Below are 24,028 nucleotides of genomic sequence, written 5' to 3' on the forward strand. Positions count from 1 at the left end.
TTTGATGTTCAACTAAATGTTATTTGAGTTTTTAATGTACTTTAGATTTTTTTACTGGCAAATTATATTTATAAAAATTTTATGTAATAATTTATAATAAATTATAATAATATTCTGTACAAAAATCATATTTACAATTATATAATACAGCAAATTATCCCATTCTTTCATGAGAAAACTTTCACCAATATAATGTTCAATAATTCTACGTAATTATTCAAGTTAAAAGAAAACTTTTTAGTATAAAAGTTAAGTTTTAAAAATTATTTGTGACATTCAAACAGTATTTCTTTTAACTTGCCAAGTAAGTAAATAGAATACCTTAAAAATTAATTAAATGTAAAATAAAATCACTTTGTTCACGAACTTTCAAACGATTATGAATTGTTAAGTTTGCTTTTATTGTAAGAAAATTCTATCGACAGCTTCATTATGTACTTACAAGATTGATTTAAGAGATATTGTATTGAAGTTAGGTGGTTCAGCAAAAATCTGATTCGTCATAAAAGTATAATAATAGTGGGTCGGGGGTGCCGCAACAACAGCGGTGACCTACACAGCGCGCGCCGCCGCGGCAGTCTTCTGTCGAGCTTTCTAATGACCTCAGGCGTTCTGTGTTGCCCGTAAAACCACATATAACCTCTTATTAAATCATAAAAAACAACTGTGATTGAAATACCGCATGTTTCTTGTGTAGGATACCGTACACTTTAAGGACAGGCGCAGTTCGATCCGGCGACCGAGTTGCGTCACAAAAATGGACTCTAAACACTAAAGGATAACACTGTTTTGCAATTAGCCGGGGGCCGTGTGTCAGCACAAACAAAAGCCTTTTTTTGGTAAGAACTATTTTCTCAGTTTGCTAACTTTCCTAGATTTGCGATAAGTCATGATGGAGTTGGTGCTTTCTTTAAGAAGTTAGGTTAGTTAATTATTTTGATTATAAACGTAAATAAGAAAGGTAAGGTATGTGGTGTTTCTAGTTTTATGCATGAATTGTTGTGTACCTATATATTCTTTTATTGCTGTATAATCTATTATATTTTAAATGATCGTGGTATTGGCACGTCTCATCAGCATAACCATCAAAAAATACATAACGGTAAGTGAAAAAGTTTACTTTTCAATATTAGTTTATCTAAAAATAATATACTTACACCTGTATATGTATTTCTTATTTACTTTTATGGGTATATACATATATTTAGATTTTAGATTATTGAAAATTAAAGATTTTATACGTCGTTATTTAAAAAAAAATAACAAATAAATGAAATTTTACATACTCTACGCACCAGTAGTTAAAACCAATAATTATGTACCTTTAAGCGAATAAGCAAATTATAATTTTGTAGCGAATACTAACAATTTCACATAATTTTTATATTAAAAAAAATGTACAAAATAGATTGTATCTCCATACTCCTACTTTTTATCAATTTAAAACAGACAGTTCTCCTTCTACTCCAGCCTTCGACTCCTTTGGAATACATTTAAAAATTCATAAGTTTTTTTATAGATAACCTACTTTACCTCTCAAACTCAAACTTTATTTAGAACATTAAAGCTTCCTATTCTTGCGATTTATAAAGTAAAATTTCCTCCGACTAATATTGACAAAGGTCAGGCGAGTGCACACAGAGCGAGCAGCCTCGCGAAGCAATTGCTGCGCGAAGCAGCTCGGCCAATGTGGACGTTGCTCAGCCGAGGAAAGCGCGTGTGATGTCTACGTCACGCTACGAGCCACGTAGAGCGCGATGCTTCGCGCAGCAATTGCTTCGCGAGGTTCGAAAGGTATGGGCCCTGGAGATTTTGGAGACGCGGCCATAGCCGCGTATGTAGGACCGGTTGTCCCGGTCTCCATAGGAGAGCCCGGTGACATTATCGGCATATTCGGCGGAGGCGGAGGCGTAGACGCTGTGAGAGTTTTCTCTCCTACTCTATGTGGAGGGGAGGGAAAGCGTCCCACGGGAATACCCGGTAAAGAGGCGGGGAAGCGCGGGGTACGCGGCAGTGGTGCCTGTGCGGCGCGCTTCAAGGTGCCCGGAATTGGTGTGGCGGTGTATTCGGGAGCCTGTTGACGACTCGGTGTGAGTGAGTGAGTAGTTGAAGATATGGATTCGGTGGATTGGGCCGGTGACAAAGTGTGGACTTGCCAGGAACGATTCATCGCCGGCACCTGACAGAGGTTCTGACACCAACGCAGGAGTCCAGCCAGTTGCTGATGAGCGGGCCACGATTGCGGCCTGGCCGGAAGCGGCAATGGCATCCAGGCCCATTTCAAGTGCGGCAACCGACCTACTAAAGACCCTGCGGCCCAGTGCGCGCGGACGAGTTGCGCGTCGCTGCGGCAGCGGCGGCACGCTCGGTGGCGGCATTATTGTATGTGTTTATTCACATCTGGGAGCGGTCGCAATCGCAATTTAAAATAATTTAATTAGTTTCATAAGTTACCAATAGCTGGCGCCACTTTAGTTTTGCATCGCAAATTGTTGAATACGTATAAGAAATTTCATGTCGATTATCTGCCTGCACTTGGGGACGGACCGTTGTGGTTGTGTCGTTGTTCTTGGTCGTTCGTTGTTCTTGGTCGTTCAGTCAAATTCCCAGTGATAATACAATAACACAGCTTGAGATGTAGTATGTAATTAAAACACTATTAATTTTTATTTCAGCTATAAGTAAAGGGGCAGTATTGAATTCAGCCAAATCATTTTGGGATACTGGATAGAGTGTACTGACCCTCTATATCACTCTCCACATCAGTATTTGGCTGAATTCAACACTGCCTCAGCGCCCATCAAGCAAGTCGGGTCTTCCACGCAGGTCTTCCACGCAGGCCTTCACAGGCCTCGGGGTAACTGTTCGGGGCGACGGCCCCTTTCAGTGGTGGCAACGCCGCCTGCAACTACAGGCGGGGCACTGGGTGGGACCTAATGGTCCGAGGTGTCGAGTCCGGGAGGTGTCCTGCTGCAGTGCGATCGAGCCCGCGTGTATCGCGGGCGATCTGCGAGCTGCAGCAGGGAAGAATGTCCGTGGGTGATTCACCGCCGCTTAGCGAGGTCGAGCCCGCCGGCAGAGTGCCGGGGGGGCCCATCAGCCAGCGGCGAGAAAGTGGTCGTGTCCTAGGAGATTAGGTCACGTGGTAGGCCTCTTATGTCCGGCGGTCGCCGATGGTATGGCGCGATGTCCTGCAAATGCTGGGATCGCGCTCCGTCGGCGCGCGCGAACATAGAGGAACTCAGGCGACGAACGAAGTCGTCCAGGCTCTCCATGCGCAGGTCTCTGGAGATGACCTGATTCCGTACGAAGCGTGGTGCTCCGGAGATGGTGCGGAGCGTTAGCGACTGCTGCGCTCGCAGAGACTTGCGGTCCGTCTCGTTGGTCAGCGCGAACCACGCAGGGGCCGCGTAGGTGAGTCGCGTGCGAACGTACGCCTTGTAGATGCACAGCTTCGTAGCGCCCATATCGACATGAAATTTCTTATACGTATTCAACAAAACATTTCGCTAGTGCGATGCAAAACTAAAGTGGCGCCAGCTATTGGTAACTTAAGAAACTAATTGTCGTAACTTGACATATTGAAACATAATTAGACACTGTCCTACTTTCGAAATTGACTTAAAGTTTATTTCTCCTATCAGTAGAAGTTTCTTCAACCTTTATCGAAGTAATGTGTTTGCGGTTATCCATAACCATCACTATGGAAACTTGTTGCAGATACCGTTTGTCGTTAAATGCCTGTTTTTAGGCTTAAAGCAGTGAAGTTTTTGTAGTCACGACCATTAGGAGCTTGAGTTGTTACACCCTGTCATGGTGAAGGCTTTTTACTTTGCGTGCCACGTTTGCGATATATGGGCATTATGGTTATAACTTTCTGGCACGATTATGAGGTATGGCTACTAAATAATTGTGAGACTTATGTCTGAGCTAAGGAATGATTTTCCCCTAAAGACCTGAGAGAAAAAAGACTTAATAACGATCCAATACTTTTGTTACGTTAAGGTGGGTCCACACTTGATCATTTTGCGTATCAGATATCCGTACCGTAGCATCGACACGTATCATGTTTGCTAGTGTGGACGCAAAATTATCACGATCATGATACACTTCGTGAATAAAATTGAAAAATTTGGTGGTCGCTATATACTACAGCAGTTTAGGCTGTTAGCAAAGCAACCAATAATGAAATTTTGAATCTTCATTCTACAATTGTAGAATAACTTAAAGACCCGTAAAATGTATAGATTATCTTTTCTCAAGTTTCATTGACATCTATTAAGCTGTAGAATTTTAGTGATTATCGGATTAGATGCTTTCAGGTAACAACAGCTCATTGACGCTTCTATAAATATATGTTTTATATAGAACATAGCTCGCTGATAGGAAAAAAAAACGGGCGGCAAATATTTTACATTTTCAGTAGATACACAAAGCGGGGCTTGATAAACTTTTTGGCAGTTCATGTTCCTGTTTGTATTCGATGCAAAATGTAAAACTAGTCATTCATAGTTTAAAAGTGATGTTTGTGTTACTTTTGTTTAAAATACAGATTTATTATTTTAATTATACTCATGATAAATGTGCATGAATCTGGGTGTTACTGGTACAGAATATTAATCTGCTGTTGAATCATTATTTATTTTTATTATATTTACCTAATGCGACGGACTTGTAAAATGAAAAGTATAAATTGCTTATACGGTCTACGCTTTTACTTAAATGATAAAGTGGTTATTAAAACGGACTATTCAACTAGTTGATTGATAAACGTAGAAATTTCTAGAGCATTCATTTGTGTATGACAAAGATAAAAATGTATACATATTTATGTTTAACGTTTGTATCCATGTTTTTATTTTAATTTAGAACTAGCTTGCATTGTATGAAATATCATGCAGTCGTAATAGACCATTTAATTCTTTTCTCCGTACATCATACATAACGGTTATTACATAATAAACGGTAACGCATTGTCTTCTGCATTAAATACGATCGATATTCATAAGCTTATTTAGCCACAGATAATTAATAATAATACTATACTAGGTTAAGCTTAGAGCAGAATTAAACATGAATATAATAGATTAACGGTGTGTACATCGCTTTACCCCGCATTGCACACTTCAAATGAGACGAAGTTCATATGAAATTAAATTTGAAAAGAGAAGTATGAATAAAGTTGGAGTAGTGTGGAAATTGTGCAGTAGTGTTCCGCGGTATAGTTAGCTCCTTATAAATGAATCAACAACGTTATATCAAACTTTATATTCGTTACTAGTTGTATTAAAACGTACATATAAGTATATTTGTTTAGTTTGGTTTATGTTGTATTGAATTTATAGTTTATGGCAACGCAAAATACCACTCGTTTTGAAGAAACATTGCGACATACAGAGTATATTATGTACCTATATCAATATATAAATAACAAATCCTTTTTGGTTTCAGGTACAATTAAACTTTACGACCCGTAGTATGAAACAACAAACAGAGGCAATAATGTAATTATGAAAAACATTTTATGGGTCGTGGAAAGGAAAAATGAGCATAATGTTTTTCGAATTACTTCATTTCTCTTGGTTTTCCTGTCAATTTTCCGAATTAAAAATACCCTGGGGTGCCCAGACTTAATAAAAAGTGACAAGTGCCTCTGTTATAAGTTCGAAGATGGTAAGAAAAATCTCTTTTTGAGCAACTTTTCAATTACAATTTAATTTCAATTCATTTTAATATTTCAGATGTTTTCCTAGATTGTCAAGACACGTCTTTGAAAGACATAAGTAATGCACTCCAAAGCTTGACGTTCATCCATACTTTTTCTATATACGACTTGGATAGCAGCGAAGAAAAATTGGGACCATATATCATACCACAAAACACATGTATCAAGCACGTGCATATTTCGCGTACAAGCTTAAAAGAAGTTAACGATGAAGCATTTACGCCATTAAAAAAGTGCCTTGAAACTATAAGCATTGTATCTAGCAAAGTTAAGTTAATACCACAAAAAGCTCTCTCCGGCATGCTCAAACTGCTTTCTGTAGAATTTACTTCAAACTATATCGAAGAAATACCAAACTATAGTTTTTATGGTCTTCCGTTATTGAAACTTAATATAAAAGGCAATATGATTCAACACATAGCGGACAAGGCATTCTCGGGCTTAGAAAATACTATAACAGATATCGATTTAAGTGAAAACAATTTAACGTCGTTCCCCATAATACCGATTGCTAATTTAAAATTACTTCAAACATTGAGGCTGTCGTGGAACGAAATTTCCTCCTTTCCTGATATTGAGCACACTGGGTTAAAATCATTAGAGTATTTAGATTTAAATTCCAATAATTTTGAATTTATTTCAGAAGACTGCCTTAAATTTAGTCCGTCCCTGACGATACTATCGTTTCATTTTAATTTCATAGTGAATATTCATTATCGTGCGTTTTATTCTTTGGTGAATTTGAAATCTATTGATTTGAGTTATAATCGAATTAAAATCCTTAACAGTAATTTATTTCAAAACAATAAATTAATGGAATTTATAAATTTAAGTCATAATCACTTGCACCACATAAACGGTCTCATCTGTGGTATGCCATCTCTAACTAAAATTTTATTAAGTAATAATAATATACTAGAAGTGCCAATAGATTCATTTCATAATTCAACGAAGATAAGTATATTACACTTAGATAAGAATTGCATTAGTAACATTCATAGTGAGAGTTTTAGTGACTTAGAACAATTAGTAGAACTGCGATTAGACTTTAACTATTTAAATCAAGTGCCACATAGCATTCTAATGAAAAATAAGAATTTAGCAACTTTAAGACTAGACAATAATAATTTTATAGAATTAAATAATAGCACGTTTAAAACTTTAGCAGAATTAAAAGAAATTAGGCTCAATGATAATAAACTCACTTTTTTAACTAGAAACCTCTTTCTTAATTTAGTAAAAGTTGAGACTCTATACTTGGATCATAATGAAATAAGTTTTATCGAGTCCCAAACATTTACCAAGCTATTAAATTTAAAATATATTTCTTTAAACAATAATAAACTTATAGATATTCAAAACATTTTGCCAAAAACTAATTTCAACTTGCTATCTCTTTACTTACACTCGAATAGGTTGACTTCAGTCAATAATTTTGAATCACAAGATAAATTGTATCTTCTCACATTGAAAGACAACCAAATAAAGTTTGTAACTAAACAAACATTTGGAAACTTAACCTATTTAGCTCGTTTGGAACTTGGAGAAAACGAAATTTCAATAATAAATGACTTTTCATTTCAACGCTTAATATCTGCTCGTTATTTAGATTTACAACACAATAATATACGCAATATAACGAGCTTCACTTTTTTCGGTTTACTTGAGCTAGAAGATTTGGATCTCTCGTACAATAAAATTAATTTTATTTATGACATGGCATTTGAACACCTAAAAAAATTGAGAAGTCTCAATTTATCATTCAACCCTCTAAAAATTCTATATAAAACACTTTTTCAACAATTGCCACTTAGCTCGCTTTATTTAGATAATTGCGAAATTCAAGTTATCGAAAATGGCACTTTTCAAAATCTTAATAATCTTAAAATATTATCGCTAAGTAACAATTTTCTAAAATCAATCGATCTTTTGACGCTGGATATACCGGGATTAAAATTTTTGTCTTTATCTCACAATATTCTTGATTATTTGCCAGTAGAAGCATTTGCACAGTTGCCTTTATTGGAAATACTATTTTTAGAACATTGTAATATTGAACAAATAATAGAAGGGACATTTACATTTAATAAAAATTTGCACAGATTCAACGTTGCACAAAATATTATAAGTACGATTCCGTCAAATCTCTTTGGACCATATAATTCTGTTTCTGAGCTGAATATTAGTAATAACTTTTTAGACTATGTACCGTACAACACGTTTCATAATTTTACAATGGTAGAAACATTGGACTTTTCCGAGAATTTGCTACCGAAAGTAGAATTAAGTGGATTTGAAAAACTTATAAATCTCAAATATCTGATACTGCGAAAGAACGAAATTCAATTAATTTCATGTAGGAAAAGGATAATATTTGAAGAATTACTCTTGCTTGATATTAGCTGCAATAGGTTAGATCATTTACCGAACAATTTACTAGAAAATTTTCCCAGCATCCAAAATATTAATATATCTAACAATCATTTAGTCCATTTTGATTTTTTATTTTCGCATAAAAGACTTGGTATATCTCTCATCAACATAGATATAAGTAAGAATCCTTCATACACTTGGACCATTCCTAAAAATATAAATGAAAATAATATATTAATTGCTAATTTATACGAATTGCACATCTGTACAACGAATCTGACAAACGTCGAAGATATTAACTTCGAACTTCTCAAAAGCCTACAACATTTATATTTGAAATATAATAAAATAAGGCGTCTTTCAATAAGTCCTTTTTCAAAATTAAATTATTTGGAGAATTTGGACTTGAGCTACAATCGAATTACTCATCTAAAAACAAGTAATTTTCGTGGACTAGTTAAATTAAATGCTTTATGCCTTTCTCACAATAATATCGAATCAATGGATTCGTTTGATGAAGATTTACGGAATTTAAAACTTTTAGATCTTTCATATAATAAATTACAAAATATATTGAATGATGACTTAATTCATTTGAAAGAACTTACAGTTCTTTATTTGGGATTCAATAATATAAAGTATATATCGGCTACAGCATTTAAAACATTAAATAAAATCATTGAAATAGATCTGCAACATAATAAACTTCAAAATATACCGATAGAATTATTAAATTCTATAGAAAATCACGTCAAAGATATATCTATAGAAGGTAAATATCGATAATTCGTTCCTTTTTTTATTAATGAAACGTATAGATATTTTGTTCATTTAATAATAAATACTTTTATTTCAGAAAATGTAATTATATGTCGATGTCAAAAAAACAACACTTGGACCTGGATTCAGGATCACCCTAAAATAATAAAGCCTAACGCCGTCAAATGTCTTAACGATGAGTACCCAAACGGAAAATGTAATTTTCCACTGATCGCTCAAGTATCAGTTGATAAGCATAACGATAATTCAGTGTCTGTGTCCTGGTTTATAAGAAATCGGACATCTATAAAAGCTATACAAATTATGTATTATGATGACGACGATACTTCTGAGGTAAGTGTAAATGTAATTTTCATTGTATTGTTTCTTTTACCTAATCTCAGATATTTAAAATGACTTCCTTTTAGGTATACTCCAAGTTGATAGACACAAGTGAAACTTCAACCTCTTTAGATGCATTACACAATAACATGAATTATATTGTTTGTGTATTAGCCATCTACGAATACCCACTCGTAAGTGAAGTGGCTGAAGAAGACATTAATAAATCGGATTTTTACTTCAATTCTCTTATAAAAATGAATCGTAGCATTGCAGCAATAGAAATAACACAATCTTCTTCTAGTGAATGCGTTTCCTTTGATACATTTAAAAAACCACTCACTGTTAAAATGAAAAATAATAAAGTCTTTAAAATATCATCTATTTTGAATAGGCGTCTGGGATTAATAGTAGGTTGTTCATTAGGCGTTGTTGTATTTTTTGTAATGGTCTCAGTATTATTGTATACTAAAATAAAAGAAAGGAAAAGAATAGCGAAGTCTGACCCGGCATGGTCAGAAATGAATGACTATCATTCAATTCATAGTAAAGAAGATATTCTACAAAGTTCTACCACTGCATCTACCGATAATATTTTACTAGGAATGGCAAAAAACCGCAATGTATCTTTAGATAAAATAAAATAGATGTAGACTAGCACAGTCTTATGAAATTATTTTTATTAAAATTACAGTTATACCACTTCATAGTAAAAGCTTGCTTGCTTTAGAGTCTAGTAAAGGCGTTTTTAGCGCAAATAATGTTCGTAAATAGGTAGAAAATTTAAATATTTAATACATTAGTATTAGAAAAAGTTAATAAAATTGTTGCTCAAAGTTATCTTTTATTTCTACCTCATTTCTTCCATTAAACTTTAAAACGTCCAATCTATTCCTACAAAAAATAAGTATACAGCTGATCGTAGACAAAATTCATTTCATATTTTTAAGCAAAATTCAAAAGGGTATTCAATTTCATAATCTAAAGTTAATATGGATCGACCCAAAGCTGAGCAATATGTTATATTGGATGCTCCTGTACAGCTATCATGAGACTAGGTAATCGACGTAAGCTCCAACAAACCTTGATTGGTATGACGTCAAGATGCCGAGGCGATCACAGCAACAATTATGTTAATTGACACATAAGTGCTGCCCTCGAGAAATAAGCTAATGCATATGGAATCCAGGATTAAAGTGTAGATTATGATTATCGGAATACTGTTATAATCATGAAACGAAAAATTAAGCAATAAACAAATTACAATATTGTCGTTTAATTCTGTAGGATGCATGTTGGAAACATACTGAAATAGATATAACTAAAATTATTTTTTATTGTTGACAGAAATAAAACTAGCCTATTGTTTAAAGCTTGATCTTGAAGATTTGCTCAGGTGGAAAACCATAAATAATTTGAAAAATAATTTGCTGTGGAAAAAAATAGCTGATGTCTCTCACTAGCACGATACCGATTTTAGGCGTGTCCTTTTTGTTAAAATCCAATACATATTTACTAAAAAACGAACTAGCAACTGTGAGTTTCAGTAACATTCAATTCATATTTCATGGTCTTCTTCACAGCGAAACGTTTTAAAAGTCTCACTTGACCCATTTAAAAGGGCCTTTTTGCTCCAATTTCAGTCTGACGCCTATACAAGGTTGTGACTCAAATACCTTATCTGTATTCAAAACTAAACAGAAAAGTTAAGATCAAGTTTTATAAAAAAAAATACAAGGAAAGCTATGGGATAATAATTCTAATTCGATAATTAAACAGTGCTTTATTTTGGCCTTAAAAATTCTACATAAATATTATTTGGTTGACCAGGTAAATCTCACAGGTTGTTTTATTTCTTTAATACCTCAATATTATATTTTCGGATAACATGTCGAGTAAGAAAAATGATAATGTTTACGTTAAATCGACACGTACACTTTGTAGAATTTGCTCGAATTTAGTTAACACAATAAAAACGAATTCTGAATAAAAATAAGAGCAAAAGCAAAGCCGTGTAATGGTCGAGCCTACTACATTACCTTGTTCCACTAATAATAATTGATTCTACTAACGAACGGAATGAGAACATGAATTTCGCCAGAAATTGGAAGTCAATATTATGTTTGTATTTTTTTACTAATTTTTTACTAATTGTGTAGTGATTAAGTAGGAGGGGATACTTTTTACTATTTTCGATTATTATATCATAGAAAATAATGAACGTGGGCAAAGTGGCCAAACCATTAGAAGTTTAGCTTCAGTTATCTTCAGTCTAGTTATCTAACTAAACATAAACAATAACAAAAAAATAGGGTCCTGGTCAAACCATAATAATCACACTAATCTGAAAATTAGCCGAATCGCAAACAACTGTTTGATATTTGCTTAAACATTAATACCCCAACACACATGAACGCACGTGACATCAGCGCCGATCCACTATCTGCTCTCTTTCAGATAATAGATTCATTTGTATTCAGGTTGCAAGTGGGCACTGTAACGAACATCGAGGGAGCTGACGTTCAGGGTACAATTACCCGTGTTAATATTTACCAACTGACGCCAGCAACTAATTGCTATGGCTGCAATAGAGCTTAGCCGCGTACATAAGCCGTTACGTACCTTGGCCGCAGGAGACGAAATTAGCTTGTCCAATTTAATGTGACAGAGAAAACCTGAGTCGCTACGTAACAGCCAAATGGAATGAAAACACGAGGAAGAAAATTGAACTTCCGACACCATTTTTAGTAGAGCTTTAGGTGCCTTCATTTTAAATTTATATGAGGAGATTTTTAAGCTCGATTGTCCTCGTGGCTTCATGTTAAACATATTTAATACGTAATTATTTAGCTTTAGCATGTATTTAAGGCTATTATGTGTTGCCACGCACGCCGCTGTAGCGCAGAGTGCGTGGTTTCATGATTGTGTATTAACTACTCGGTGTCATGTAGGACTTGGTCGGCATTCCATGATTTTCACGATACACAATCCAATTTTTGCTATTGAAGCTATATTGTAAGTTGATTATGAATTAGTTTACAAATGACTATTCATAAACACTTCTAGAAACAAATTAATTACAATTTTTGGGTTCATTATATGCATATGTTCATCTGTAACCACATCAAAACACACTAAACTTTAGTTTCTTTTAATTCTTAATTTTTTCTTGGTCTTATAAAAAAAAACTAAAAAACTAACTATATATACTATTTTTTTTAACTATAAAAAAAAATCTGTTTTTCAATTTCAGATAAACTGAAATGTAATTTAACACCGTATTTACATTCAAAGTACCACACTCTAAAATGTTCACGCATTCAGCCTAACCCACTTAACTACCTAATCAATCTTTTTTAAGATTGCGTTTAAATATTCCTTTAAAGTCACTCATTGTTTATGAAAACACTACCAAAATCATTTGCTTTATTGTAAATAGACTATTGTGAATTGTTGAATGCAACGGCAATCGAATCGATTCACAGAAACAAATGTTATGTAATGTTAATTATTATTAATGTTAATTAATATGAACACATGCCGACTAATGTAGGCTACGCATTCAGTCATAATAGCTCGGCTATTATTAAGCGTTCCAAGTAAATTGCTACCGTTCTTCAGTCATATTATTTTACACCTAGTTATTAACTTCAGAGTACTCGTATGGAGAAATAATTAAAATCGCGTAATATATCTTTAATGAAGCTTGGGAGCAATTTAATTTTGCTTGATTGGATATTTCGTTAATGTCATACCTACGGTATCTTTTCTCATTTGGAAATATCAATCGAAATAAAATACCCTACAGGGTTGGTATTTATTCAAGTGCCACACTTTGCTCCATAAAGTGCTATAGGGAAAACAACTCGTTAATTGACTCTGTGAGAGAGATATATCTACGCTATAATTTAAAAAGATAACACTGCTGTTTAAATACACACTGTGGAATATAACAAAGGACGTAACACATTTAATGCTTCTGGGACAAATAACACAATAAGGGCTGTGAATACGTTACTTAAAGCAATAACGGTAATTCTTCGTGTTGTCGCGTAAATTTTAGAAGGTAACATTATCTAAGGAAAATACGTTTTGTTCAAGTTCACGTTGTAATAATTAAAGCCGCTTTTGCCGCAAATATGTGTGGATAAAAATTGCATCGATATAGCAAGAGAATTAAAAATTGAGATAAGTTTGATCTTATAAAGGAGTTTTCGCCTGTATAGAGAAGGAATTAATTTTTTAATTTTATAAGAGGTGATATTCGAGTGCTCTTTGTCTCGAATGAGGTCGCACCGTTGAGGTTACAAGGCCAGCGTTAAGTGTTAAAGTAGAAATACAAAGAAAAATTACCCTTATTATGTACTAGTTTTGGAAGGGCTGTATTTTAATTCACAAGAAGTAGGTATATTTCGTATACCTATATAATAAAATGACGATGATATGTGATTTATTGTGCAAGTCTTTTCCAACAATTACTATTTTATGTTATTTTGTTTTTGACTCACCGTTCATCGATAACGATAGAAGATATTATTATAACTAAGTAGGTGTTTTACATTATCTTTATCTCACAAATAAAATATCAAAAATATTAAAATTTGAATAGTTATGTCCCTGACATTGCGAAAGCTCATGGGCAGCGACCCTACAAGTTTGTCTCCTACGTTTTTGTTTCTGTTGACAAAAAATAAATTAAAAAAAAAGAAACAAAAATAAAAAGACCAAAATTACTAAGAAGAATTTGGTAAATGAAATATGTGTATGTGTTAAGATTAATAGGATTTGTAGTAATAAATTCCGTCCCTTAAGCTTACCTCATTACCTTTTACTTTCTGTCACAAACATTTCAATATAGATAATAAAATTGTTAATAAATAGGAAAGCTGATAAAAAATTACTATATTTATACCATATTGTATCCTCTTATCCAATATAATGTCACATTAAAATGCATTTACAAAATTGAATACTTCCCTAATCATGTCTCTTCGCAGCTGCTATCAAATCTCTATACTTTGTGCACTTATTATATAAATAATAGCTGCTTTTAGTCAAGCCTAACCACATAACATACATACGAAACGCATTAGTAAATACCCTCATACACAATAAATCCCCCTATTACAGTAACTGCAAATGCCTAATCCGAAACACTTAGTCGCAGCATAATTTACGCAGTAACATTGTGCCGTGCTATGAGGTAATTCACTAATGCATTTCTGTAGGACTTGTGTTAGCTGATAATGCAGACTGAATCAACATGGCAGGTGCGGGAAGGTGATATAGGAGCTGAATATTAATTTGTGTACTTTGGCACCTGCTCTATCCCATCCATTTAGCTCGATGCCTATAACTAGTCGTGAGTTACCTACTTGGTTATGGAATTGATCGGTGTATGGGTGTAGATTTATCATGTGCTTTAAATAGTAACATTGTGCCGTGTCGGTTTTGATTTGATGTAAATAGTTTGGTTTGGTAGTATGGATGTCGAAGATATAGGTAGTCGTCTGTCGTAAGGCGTATGGAATTTAGGGTGAAATAACCAGGAACGTGCATTGTTATTAGGGTTTCCTTATAATCGACATTCTCAGTAGGAGCTAAGAGTAAGGTATTATGTTTGGATTGTGGATATTGCTTCTTTATATGTATTAGATTGAATATACACGTGTCAATAAATGTAGATACTAAACATATCTACAATTTGAAGGTTTTGTAAAAATAAATTAAAGTTAAAAAAAAAAACACTTTTTTCCAATAACAATGATGCCGTCCGTCAACTCTGTAAATGTCAGAAATTTAAATAATATTCTCAATTTACGTTACGGGATATCAAACGAATTCAAAAGCGTAGAAAGTATAAAGTAACTAATTATTTTGTTTGAAAACAAACGAGGCGGAAAATCTATTTTGTATTCTCAATTTTCATGATATCAAAAGAACAATTTAAATTAACTAGCGTATCGATATAATTTTACAATTCATTGCGCAGCTCTTTTAATTTCTTCCTGTCTGAATTTGTCTCGTTTCAACTTTATAAAAATAATAGTGATACGTACCTAAATGTGTAAGAAATTCAAAACACATAATGGCCATCATGGTCTAATCATCATAGGAATCACCTGTTATTCTGTAGCAGATATTGGTGAATATGAATATAATAAAGCTTCAGCTGTAATGAAAAAAATATACCTACCTACGAATAGAATGTAATCTACACTAATATTATAAAGAGGAAAACTATCTTTGTTTGTTTGATTGTAATGAATAGGCTCATAAACTACTGGACCGATTTTGATGAAATTTGGCACAGATAATCTTTAGACCCTGAGAAAGAACATAGGCTACCTCGAGGAAGGCTATAGGCTATATCATCACGCTAAGACCAACAGGAGCGGAGCAATGCGGGTGAAACCGCGGGGAACAGCTAATTATGAATGAAAACGACAGGGCAAATCTATACTTATACAGCTGAAGAGTTTGTTTGTTTGAACGTGCTAATCTCAGGAACTACTAGTCCAATTTGAAAAATTATTTCATTTATCGAGGAAGGCTATAAAAACATCACGCTAAGCTCACAGGGAACGTAGCAATGCGGGTAAAACCGTGGAGCACAGCTTGTAGTCAATATATTATAATAATAGCGAACTAGCTGTATTATATAAGTAGTACGTGACGAGTATAGCTATATAGTACATGAGACATACATACTAAGTGAAGTCCCGTGTCCCCGTAGTGGGGTAGGGGGCAGATGCATTATTCATACATCTGTTTCACTGATCGATTTTTCTTTAGGGACAAGTAGGTGATCAGCCTTCTGTGTCCTGCCAGACCGAGACATTTTTTTTTTCGTCTCCACCGGGAATCGAACCCAGGACCCCTCGGTTCTACGCTCACGCGTCAACCACTGTACCGAGGAGGCGGCGACATACATACTATATACTGTATAATTAAACACAGTCCAGTTAAAATATACAAGCTAAGCGGATTGCTTATCAAGTCTTGCTTCTATCCGAAACAAACTTAACTATTTTGCATAGCTCGCCAATCGACTTCACGATTGAGTTAAGTTCAGAAGTTTAAACTTTATTGTTCTTTATGAAAGTAATTTATAAAAACTTTATCAATAATTCTAGTAAACATTTTGATAATAACTTATGTTATAATAATAAAGAAATGTTGTAAGACTATTTTAAAATTACAGCGCTTATTTTAAGGATTTAAAATTTTCGTACAACCATATTATTTTGATGCATTTTTATAACGAAAATTATTTTTTATAATAATGGAGATGATCAGTTATTATTTCGAAGTTACTACAAAGAAGTAAACTAAAAGACGAAATAAATTTTATCCCCTTAAAAATTAAACACGTATTTCAAAAGAAATCCCAGTCTTACACCAACCCTCCGCATTTCTTTATTATCTCATTTTATACAGAACTCCAAATTCTTTAAGAGATTCTTGAAAATTGATGATGATCATTATTTAACTTGAATATGATGCTTCTTTGAAAGTCGAGCGATATCGTACTAATTATAACAATCACCCAATTTGCCTTAATAAGACTCCTATTTAAATAAGGACGGAATTAAAATGTATCTCATCCGTTTTGTCACGGTGCTGATTTGCGTATTACTTGGCAATATTTCAATTGTATATATTTACTTTGGCGCTACCGAATGTTATCTACGAATAATTGTCCGTATTTATGCAAAATGGAACCACTCGACAAATTTCGTTTTTTACTTTTATTGAAGAATACTCATTCAAAAGTGGTCTAAATTCTTATACAAACAAGAACCACATGTTTTTTACGTTGGAAACAAGGTATACTAAAAGCAGAAAGGAACCACCAGCAACAACGAATAATACCATATTAAGCAAAACCGAACCACAGCACCACGGGACTGCTTTATTCAAACAAATAAACGATATTACTATCATGTCATTTTATACAAAACAGATCCACACCTACTTGGTACCATTATACATTACACATATTTCTATTAATAACAATTATTTTTAAAACACAAAATGGAACCAGGTTTCTGTGGTATGGTTATGCGTAAAATAAATACATAATTTAATTGTAATTTTTTATTGCAAAATAAAACCACAAGCATTCGGTTCTATTATGCATAAATAAATATTGTAAAACATTCTGAAACCCATCATCGCTATATGGAACCAAATGCCTTGACTTGTTACAATGCTTCTCATCTTTAAACAACGTATTTCATTACTTAAATAGCTCAAAGTGCAAAACTCCAATTTTTTAAGTAAAACGTCGAACATCTGTCAATATAGGTGACATTCAGCGAAGTAGTTCGAATACGTGACGGTGTTTTTTTCCTCCGCGAAGTAAGTTCTATTGTTTTTGTTAATTACCTTTACCTTTTACCTTTACCCCTTAAATGTGAAAATGTTTAGTAATAAATAAAGAAGCAAGCAATGGGTAAGAAAAGCATTGGAGACGAACACCGAAGATAATAATGAAGATACAACGGGTAAGTAGTTTTATTTAATGCATTTAAGTACTTATTGAATCTGAGATGCAGGTACGCTTTATCCACTTTTGATTCATTCCCGTTTGTGGTGTGATTTTAAGAAGATAGTTCATTAAGTAAGTACAAGAGGAATCCTCTGTGGATTTACGTATTTTAACGACAATGTCGTTGTTCACACTTCACGAAGGCGAGTCGAATTAAGAGTCATTTTGTTACGATTCATCTGTCATTGTGAGATGAAACTACTAAAGTCTAAACCCTGTTTTAAAAATAACGGTCGATGATCTAGGTACCTACCTACTATTTTGGTAAAATACGTTTAGATGTATTTCTGATGCCGCTGTAACAACAAATACTAAAAAACGGAATAAAAAAAATACGTGTGGCACTCGGGGACTGCCGCGGTAAAGCTATTGCATAGCATGCCTTCAAGCCACACCTCCGAGCCCGTCGGAGTGAGGTTTTTTCGTTACGGAATTTCTCGATTCGGTCTCCGCGCTCAAGGCCCGCGATAGAAGCTATGCAATAGCTTAATAAATATTTAAGAAGCTCCCATACAATAAGCCGTGATTTTTTTGCCGTTTTTATAGATAATGGTACGGAACTCTTCGTTGCGCGAGTCCGACTCGCACTTAGCCAGTTTTTTGTACATGGCGCATGTACATACAACATACTTAGTCGTCTAGTAGGGACACGGCTTTATAAGAACTAATAATATTTTGCTGTCGCCATATACCTACCTACGTATAAAAGCCACGCGGCTTTATTGTTTTGATTTAAAGCTTTTTTATTTTTATTACAGAAGATAACGAAGAACCTTATACGTCGCTGCCTCTGGAGAAGCTTTCTTCACCTTCTAGCGATATTCAGTCCATATTACATCTCATTCCACAAGATGCACAGTTTTTATAACGGTCTCATTAGTGATGATGCAATAGAAGACCACATAGATGGACTAGACACGGTGGATTTCGAAATCCAATTTGATGATAACGTCGAATAAACGTCCTATATAAGTATTATTTTATATATTTTATTAATTAAAGCTTTAATTACGATATTATAAATACATAGTTTTATTTATATCATGAAATCCCTGGGATGTGGTTCCTTTTTGTATAAGAGAAAACCTATCAATTGATAAATGTTAAAAGGAACCACATGCACATTTTCTTAATTATCTAGAAAGTTTAAGAATATTCAGAGCAAATTTATATACACATACTTAAATAAGTAATTTATCAATGAATTTAAATAAAATAAATTTTAATTTTACTTCATCTGACAGAGCTGCAAATGTTTTTGTAAATCCTTTGATATCTCAGAAGTGCGTTTTTGCTGGGTGGTTCCTTTTTGCTTAAATACGGACAATTGTCGGAATAATTTGCAATGTTCCTTGAACAATAGCCATTTCGCACTCGTTTGCTAAGAATATACTAATAAGAAATGAATTAAGAACGTTCTGAAAAAGAGGGATTGAAATTTCTACTTATTTTAATAATATATTTCGTAAGGAACGTGGCGTTTTAATACATCTATTTTTATGGTCCCAAAATGAACATGGAAATGAATTATGTATACAATCAATTATTTGAATGTTATCATGATTAAGTACTAATCTTTCATATAATTTTTTTTATTTGTAGAGGATAGCATCCTTAACCCGCCATTGGTGACGTGAATTTGACTTACAGCGTTGGTGACCCCGGTCTCTCGCACCGGGGTTTTTGACTACGAGTTTATCTGTAATTTACGTTTCATGCTACTTTTCATTGGGATAGATATAAAATTTGATCTTTTATTGTCAATAAAACATAGGTATTTAATAAATCAAATCTCTTTTATTAGCATAAGACAACATCTTTGAAATAACTAAAATTTTCAAGTATTTTAACAAAGTTTTTTTAAAACTCAAAAATAAAGCATCAATCTTAATTATTTAACAGTAAAATTAGGCTTAGTCAGTCTTATGACACTGAAAACATAAAATGAAGTAACATAAATGGTAATACTTCGACCAAAAAAAAAAATATACAATACTAAAATCACTCATCTTCAACAGCCAAACAACTAGAGCAAGTTATTGGTACTACGTGCGATCTGGTTCGAAATTATCTGGTTCGAAGTCACTTCCAGATTCACTTTCCGATGACGTTTGTAATCTGTCCTCATCAGATACTGCTTCTTGCAAAAGAGCCTCGAGACGACACTGATTACTTTCGTAAGACATGCTGAAACAGTGTTCACAATTTGAACAAAAAACACGGAATTTCTTGTAAAATATCGATCAAATCTAGCAAAACGCTTACTAATAATAGAATTATATGATTAAACTATAAATTACAACAACAGCTTTATCAAAATAAGTAAAATAAAAAAAATACACAATAACCATTTGACTTACTTAGTTGGTGACGCCGGTCTCACGGACCGGGTTGGGGCCAAAACTCAGTAACGTGCGCCCGCGTCGCTGTCGTGGGGTAGGGGTAGGGTAGGGGGCGCGAAATTAGGCAGCTACTCGAAACCACAGTGCAATTCGATAAACGGTGACAAAAATATTTGGGTTTCTTTAACTGCCCGGTCTCACAGACATATGAGGTCACCAATGGCGGGTTAATAATATTGTGTGTCACACATAATTCATTGTTTGTTGAATGTTCACTATCAATTTCTGTAGATAGTTTAATGTAATACGAGTTGTTAATTTCCATACTTTTAAAACTTTAATACAAATATCTTATGTTAATATTACGAAACTAATGAACAGCAGGCCTAAATTAAACATTAAAAATAAGCAGTACGACTGGTGGTTAATTAGAGCTAAAGTCGCTTCCCAGCTGTTGAGAAATACAAGCAATTGCGGCCAAGTTATGAGTCTCGTTTATTTTGAACCACGGAAATCCTGCTTTTACTATCTTTTTATTTCGACCGCATTAGACCCGAACTAGAATTAAGAGCAACACGAAGTCTCCATAAGCGTTAGTGATTACTTTAATACTAGGTTTTTACTGAACCACGTTTGTTTTAAAAAATTATGGATCATGTAGGAATGGTCAAATATTTAGAATACTTTATTCATGTTGTGCCTTTATGCTCACTTCAGCTTCCTGCTTTTAATTGTATTTAGAAGTTGGTTTCAAGCTGTTAATAATTTGTTGTTTGGTAAATCCATTAAATAAATTTATTTAAAAAATTCAAATGACAAGCAATTCAAATAAATAACTCGTATTCCCAAGAACCATAGTTGTATGCTTGAATGTGTTTAAACACAAACATAGTCGATTCCCGCTTTATGCTTTTTTTTTTACCAATAAAAAAAAAAAAAAAAAATGTCGCCGATAAAATAATCAATACATTTTTGTGAACTCTTATAAAATTCGGATTTACGATACGACCCTTGTAAAAAGCAACAATAGCATTGATTCTGATAACTCATACATATCACGAAATCATATGAAACTACTATTAAACTGAAAAATATTAACTGCGTAATCTTCTTATCGAAAATAAAATTCATACAAAATCTGTTTACCTAGAAAATAGAAATGTTATAAAGCAACGTCCCTATTCAATTCAGTTTGATTTCGAAGGATCAGAAAATGTATAATTAAATTAATTACATCATACTATGAATGCTAGTTAAGCCAATAAACATGTTTTGTTTAGAACTGTTTCAGTACCTTTAATTTATTTAACAATTTAATGTACCAATAAAAATAATTATAAATATACAATTAAGGGATTAATGTAGAACAGAGGACGACATTTAATAAAAAATAATACGTAAAAATTATCCTTCCATAGGTTATGTAGATTTATGTCTTTGATGTTGAAACATAAAACAATAATGAACTAACTCAATAAGCTAAGCACACAACTATACGTAACACGAACGTAACAATCCTTTGATCATTAGGTGAGATTTTTTAATGATGTAGGTACTCATAATAAATCTAACAAGTGTCATTAAAATAATACGTATATACGCACAAGTAGTAAAAATCGTGAGATAGGTGCTAGAGATCCGGCCATTCGTTTCTCTCGTTAAATTTTCACATGCACTTGACGGGTCGAGCTGGCTTACGTTAATTATGAAATCTCATTTAAGAGCGAACCTTCACGTTTGAGTAATGACTCCTGAAATGAGAAATATTCGCCGAATATAAAAGTTCTTAAATACCACACGTATTACACTTGTGCCGTAATTAAAACGTGTATTAATCACATGTCAAATACGGAGTCTAAATAACATCTCAGTTTTTATCCCTATAGAATTTCTTCGTTTCGAGTATTCAATTCTATAACTTCTAAAGTTGTAATCTTTTCAAATGTGAAAGTTTTTAATTAATTTTATAAACATGTTACATCAAACCTTTGAAAATATTTTCAATTAAGTTTTCAAAGAAAACTTATGCGATTGTGTATATTTATTTCATCGTGACTATCATAACATGCACTCCTGCAACTTGAAGTGTATTAAAACATATTTGATGAATACTTAAATGTAAATAAAAACACCATAAATATCCATAACACAACTTATCATATTTTCTTGGCAAAAAACGTGTTATTTAGTACTCGAGACGTACAACTTCCGCTGACTGAAGATCGGTCGGCAACTTGATAAATAGTTTCTTTCAAAATCTTTTTCAACAGATTTTCTTCGTTCAGCTATGAAATTTTTCAACTCGAATGATAAGGGCGCTCAACAATTTTATGCCCTGCTACAAAGAAATGATTTATAACTCAGTATCAACAACGTAGGGTGTGGTAAAACAAAATATAAGTACGATAATAACATTTTATACGATGCGTGACCTTAAGAAAGTAATGGCACTGAAAAGAACAAGAATAACAAGTGATAAATTTAGCTTTAAATCGATTTTATACTTGAAAAAACATTATGTTAATAGTAATGATAATAACTGGCCGTATCTTTCCACCATGTTTTACAAAGGGACATGTGATCGGCAATCGTCTCGCCAGAATATATAACACTAGCGGTCCGAACCGGCTTCGCCCGTGGTACATATTTCGCAATAAAAGGTAGCCTATGTTCTTTCTCAGGGTCTAAAGATTATCTGTGCCAAATTTCAGCAAAATCGGTCCAGTAGTTTATGCGTGAAAACCATACATACATACATACATACAAACCTTTCCTCTTTATAATATTAGTATAAATTAAATCCAAATCAGAGAATCCAATAACACAGGCCATCACCCGTCTTCATTACACGCTGAATTACTTTCTAATTAAAGCATACTATCTGTCACTTTCGAGTTCACTTTAGTTAACTCGGCCGTTTAATAACTAATCACGAACTATGGTATCGAATAGTTCGCTTCAAGCCAAGGTATTGAATATACTCTTGTAAAGGTTATGTTACTATACTTTTTTTTTTTAATCTTTATTTTATTAACGAGGGTTTGATCAAACATGATCATGCCACCCTCATTGGCATTACAAAAAACAACTATCTACGCTTAATACTAAGATTAACAATTTTGTAAATAAATCTAGCTTCCTTTGAAGAAGGAAGCGCCAAAAAAACATTAACATTGCCCAACAATCTAAGGTTCAACTCAGCTACTATACTTTTGAAGCAAATGTTAGATGGTAGAGTGGACAGTGGATAAAGCCGCACTATAGCCGCTTAATATCATTTTTATATTATTTGGTACATTTGTACTGTATTTTTGTATTATGTTGGATCGACAACACTACCAAGCTGAAATATATGTTATGTTTAACCTATCGGTCACTTAAAATCAATTGAAATATCAACGCTTTGTTTATTGTTCACTGCAGATAAAAAAAACAGGCCTTATTTAAAAAGCAATACATTACAGACAACCTTCTTCTCCTGCTTAGCTAGATATTATGTTAGTCGTATACCTAAGCCTTTTTAAATGAATGTGTCATAACAGCTAATATAACACACACAATATTATAGTATGTGTTCGGATGTGTTTTTTAAATCAACAAATCTTGCGACGTTGTTGTTTATAATTTTTTTCAGAATTTTTTCTGTGTTATAAATATTAAAATTTAGACAGATCGATAAAATACAGAGTCAAGTACACGGTACATGTGCATGAATAAACTCTTATTTCAGGTTCTGGATAGCTCGGACCTCTATAAATTCGTTCAATCCGTCCAACTGTCTGTCCAGTCATCCATTCCCGTTCTTCACAAACTTTACAACACCTACAATTACATACACGAACAATGCACATAATTTAAAACTTTCACTTTTTGTAAAATAATTCTTTATTTCAGTTCTTTTATAATCATTTCGAACAATCCTATACAATAATT

The 24,028-nt window shown here is 33.4% G+C and overlaps 1 protein-coding gene and 2 long non-coding RNA genes across 3 annotated transcripts; 2 read left to right on the forward strand and 1 right to left on the reverse strand.

Annotated features, from left to right (window-relative positions):
• The first annotated feature begins 592 nt into the window (after positions 1-592).
• LOC149905144 (uncharacterized) lies at positions 593-10,024 on the forward strand. Its single transcript, XM_090106336.1, has 5 exons — positions 593-839; positions 5,452-5,673; positions 5,742-8,870; positions 8,955-9,211; positions 9,286-10,024. Exons 2-5 carry the CDS (start codon positions 5,511-5,513, stop codon positions 9,844-9,846), a joined length of 4,110 nt encoding a protein of 1,369 aa, XP_089962462.1. The 5' UTR covers positions 593-839; positions 5,452-5,510; the 3' UTR covers positions 9,847-10,024.
• Positions 10,025-17,644: 7,620 nt separating this feature from the next.
• On the forward strand, positions 17,645-18,773 carry LOC149905145 (uncharacterized). The gene is made up of 2 exons (XR_016457170.1): positions 17,645-17,709; positions 18,512-18,773. It is a non-coding gene; the product is annotated as an uncharacterized LOC149905145 (long non-coding RNA).
• Positions 18,774-19,530: 757 nt separating this feature from the next.
• On the reverse strand, positions 19,531-20,321 carry LOC149905146 (uncharacterized). The gene is made up of 2 exons (XR_016457195.1): positions 20,114-20,321; positions 19,531-19,940 (listed from the first exon to the last, which is right to left on the reverse strand). It is a non-coding gene; the product is annotated as an uncharacterized LOC149905146 (long non-coding RNA).
• Between the last annotated feature and the right edge of the window lie 3,707 nt (positions 20,322-24,028).

This window comes from Colias eurytheme, chromosome 10, assembly GCF_061535395.1.
Source record: "Colias eurytheme isolate Ceu_HAF_F1 chromosome 10, ilColEury1 Martin Lab GWU primary, whole genome shotgun sequence".
Taxonomy (NCBI): domain Eukaryota; kingdom Metazoa; phylum Arthropoda; class Insecta; order Lepidoptera; family Pieridae; genus Colias; species Colias eurytheme.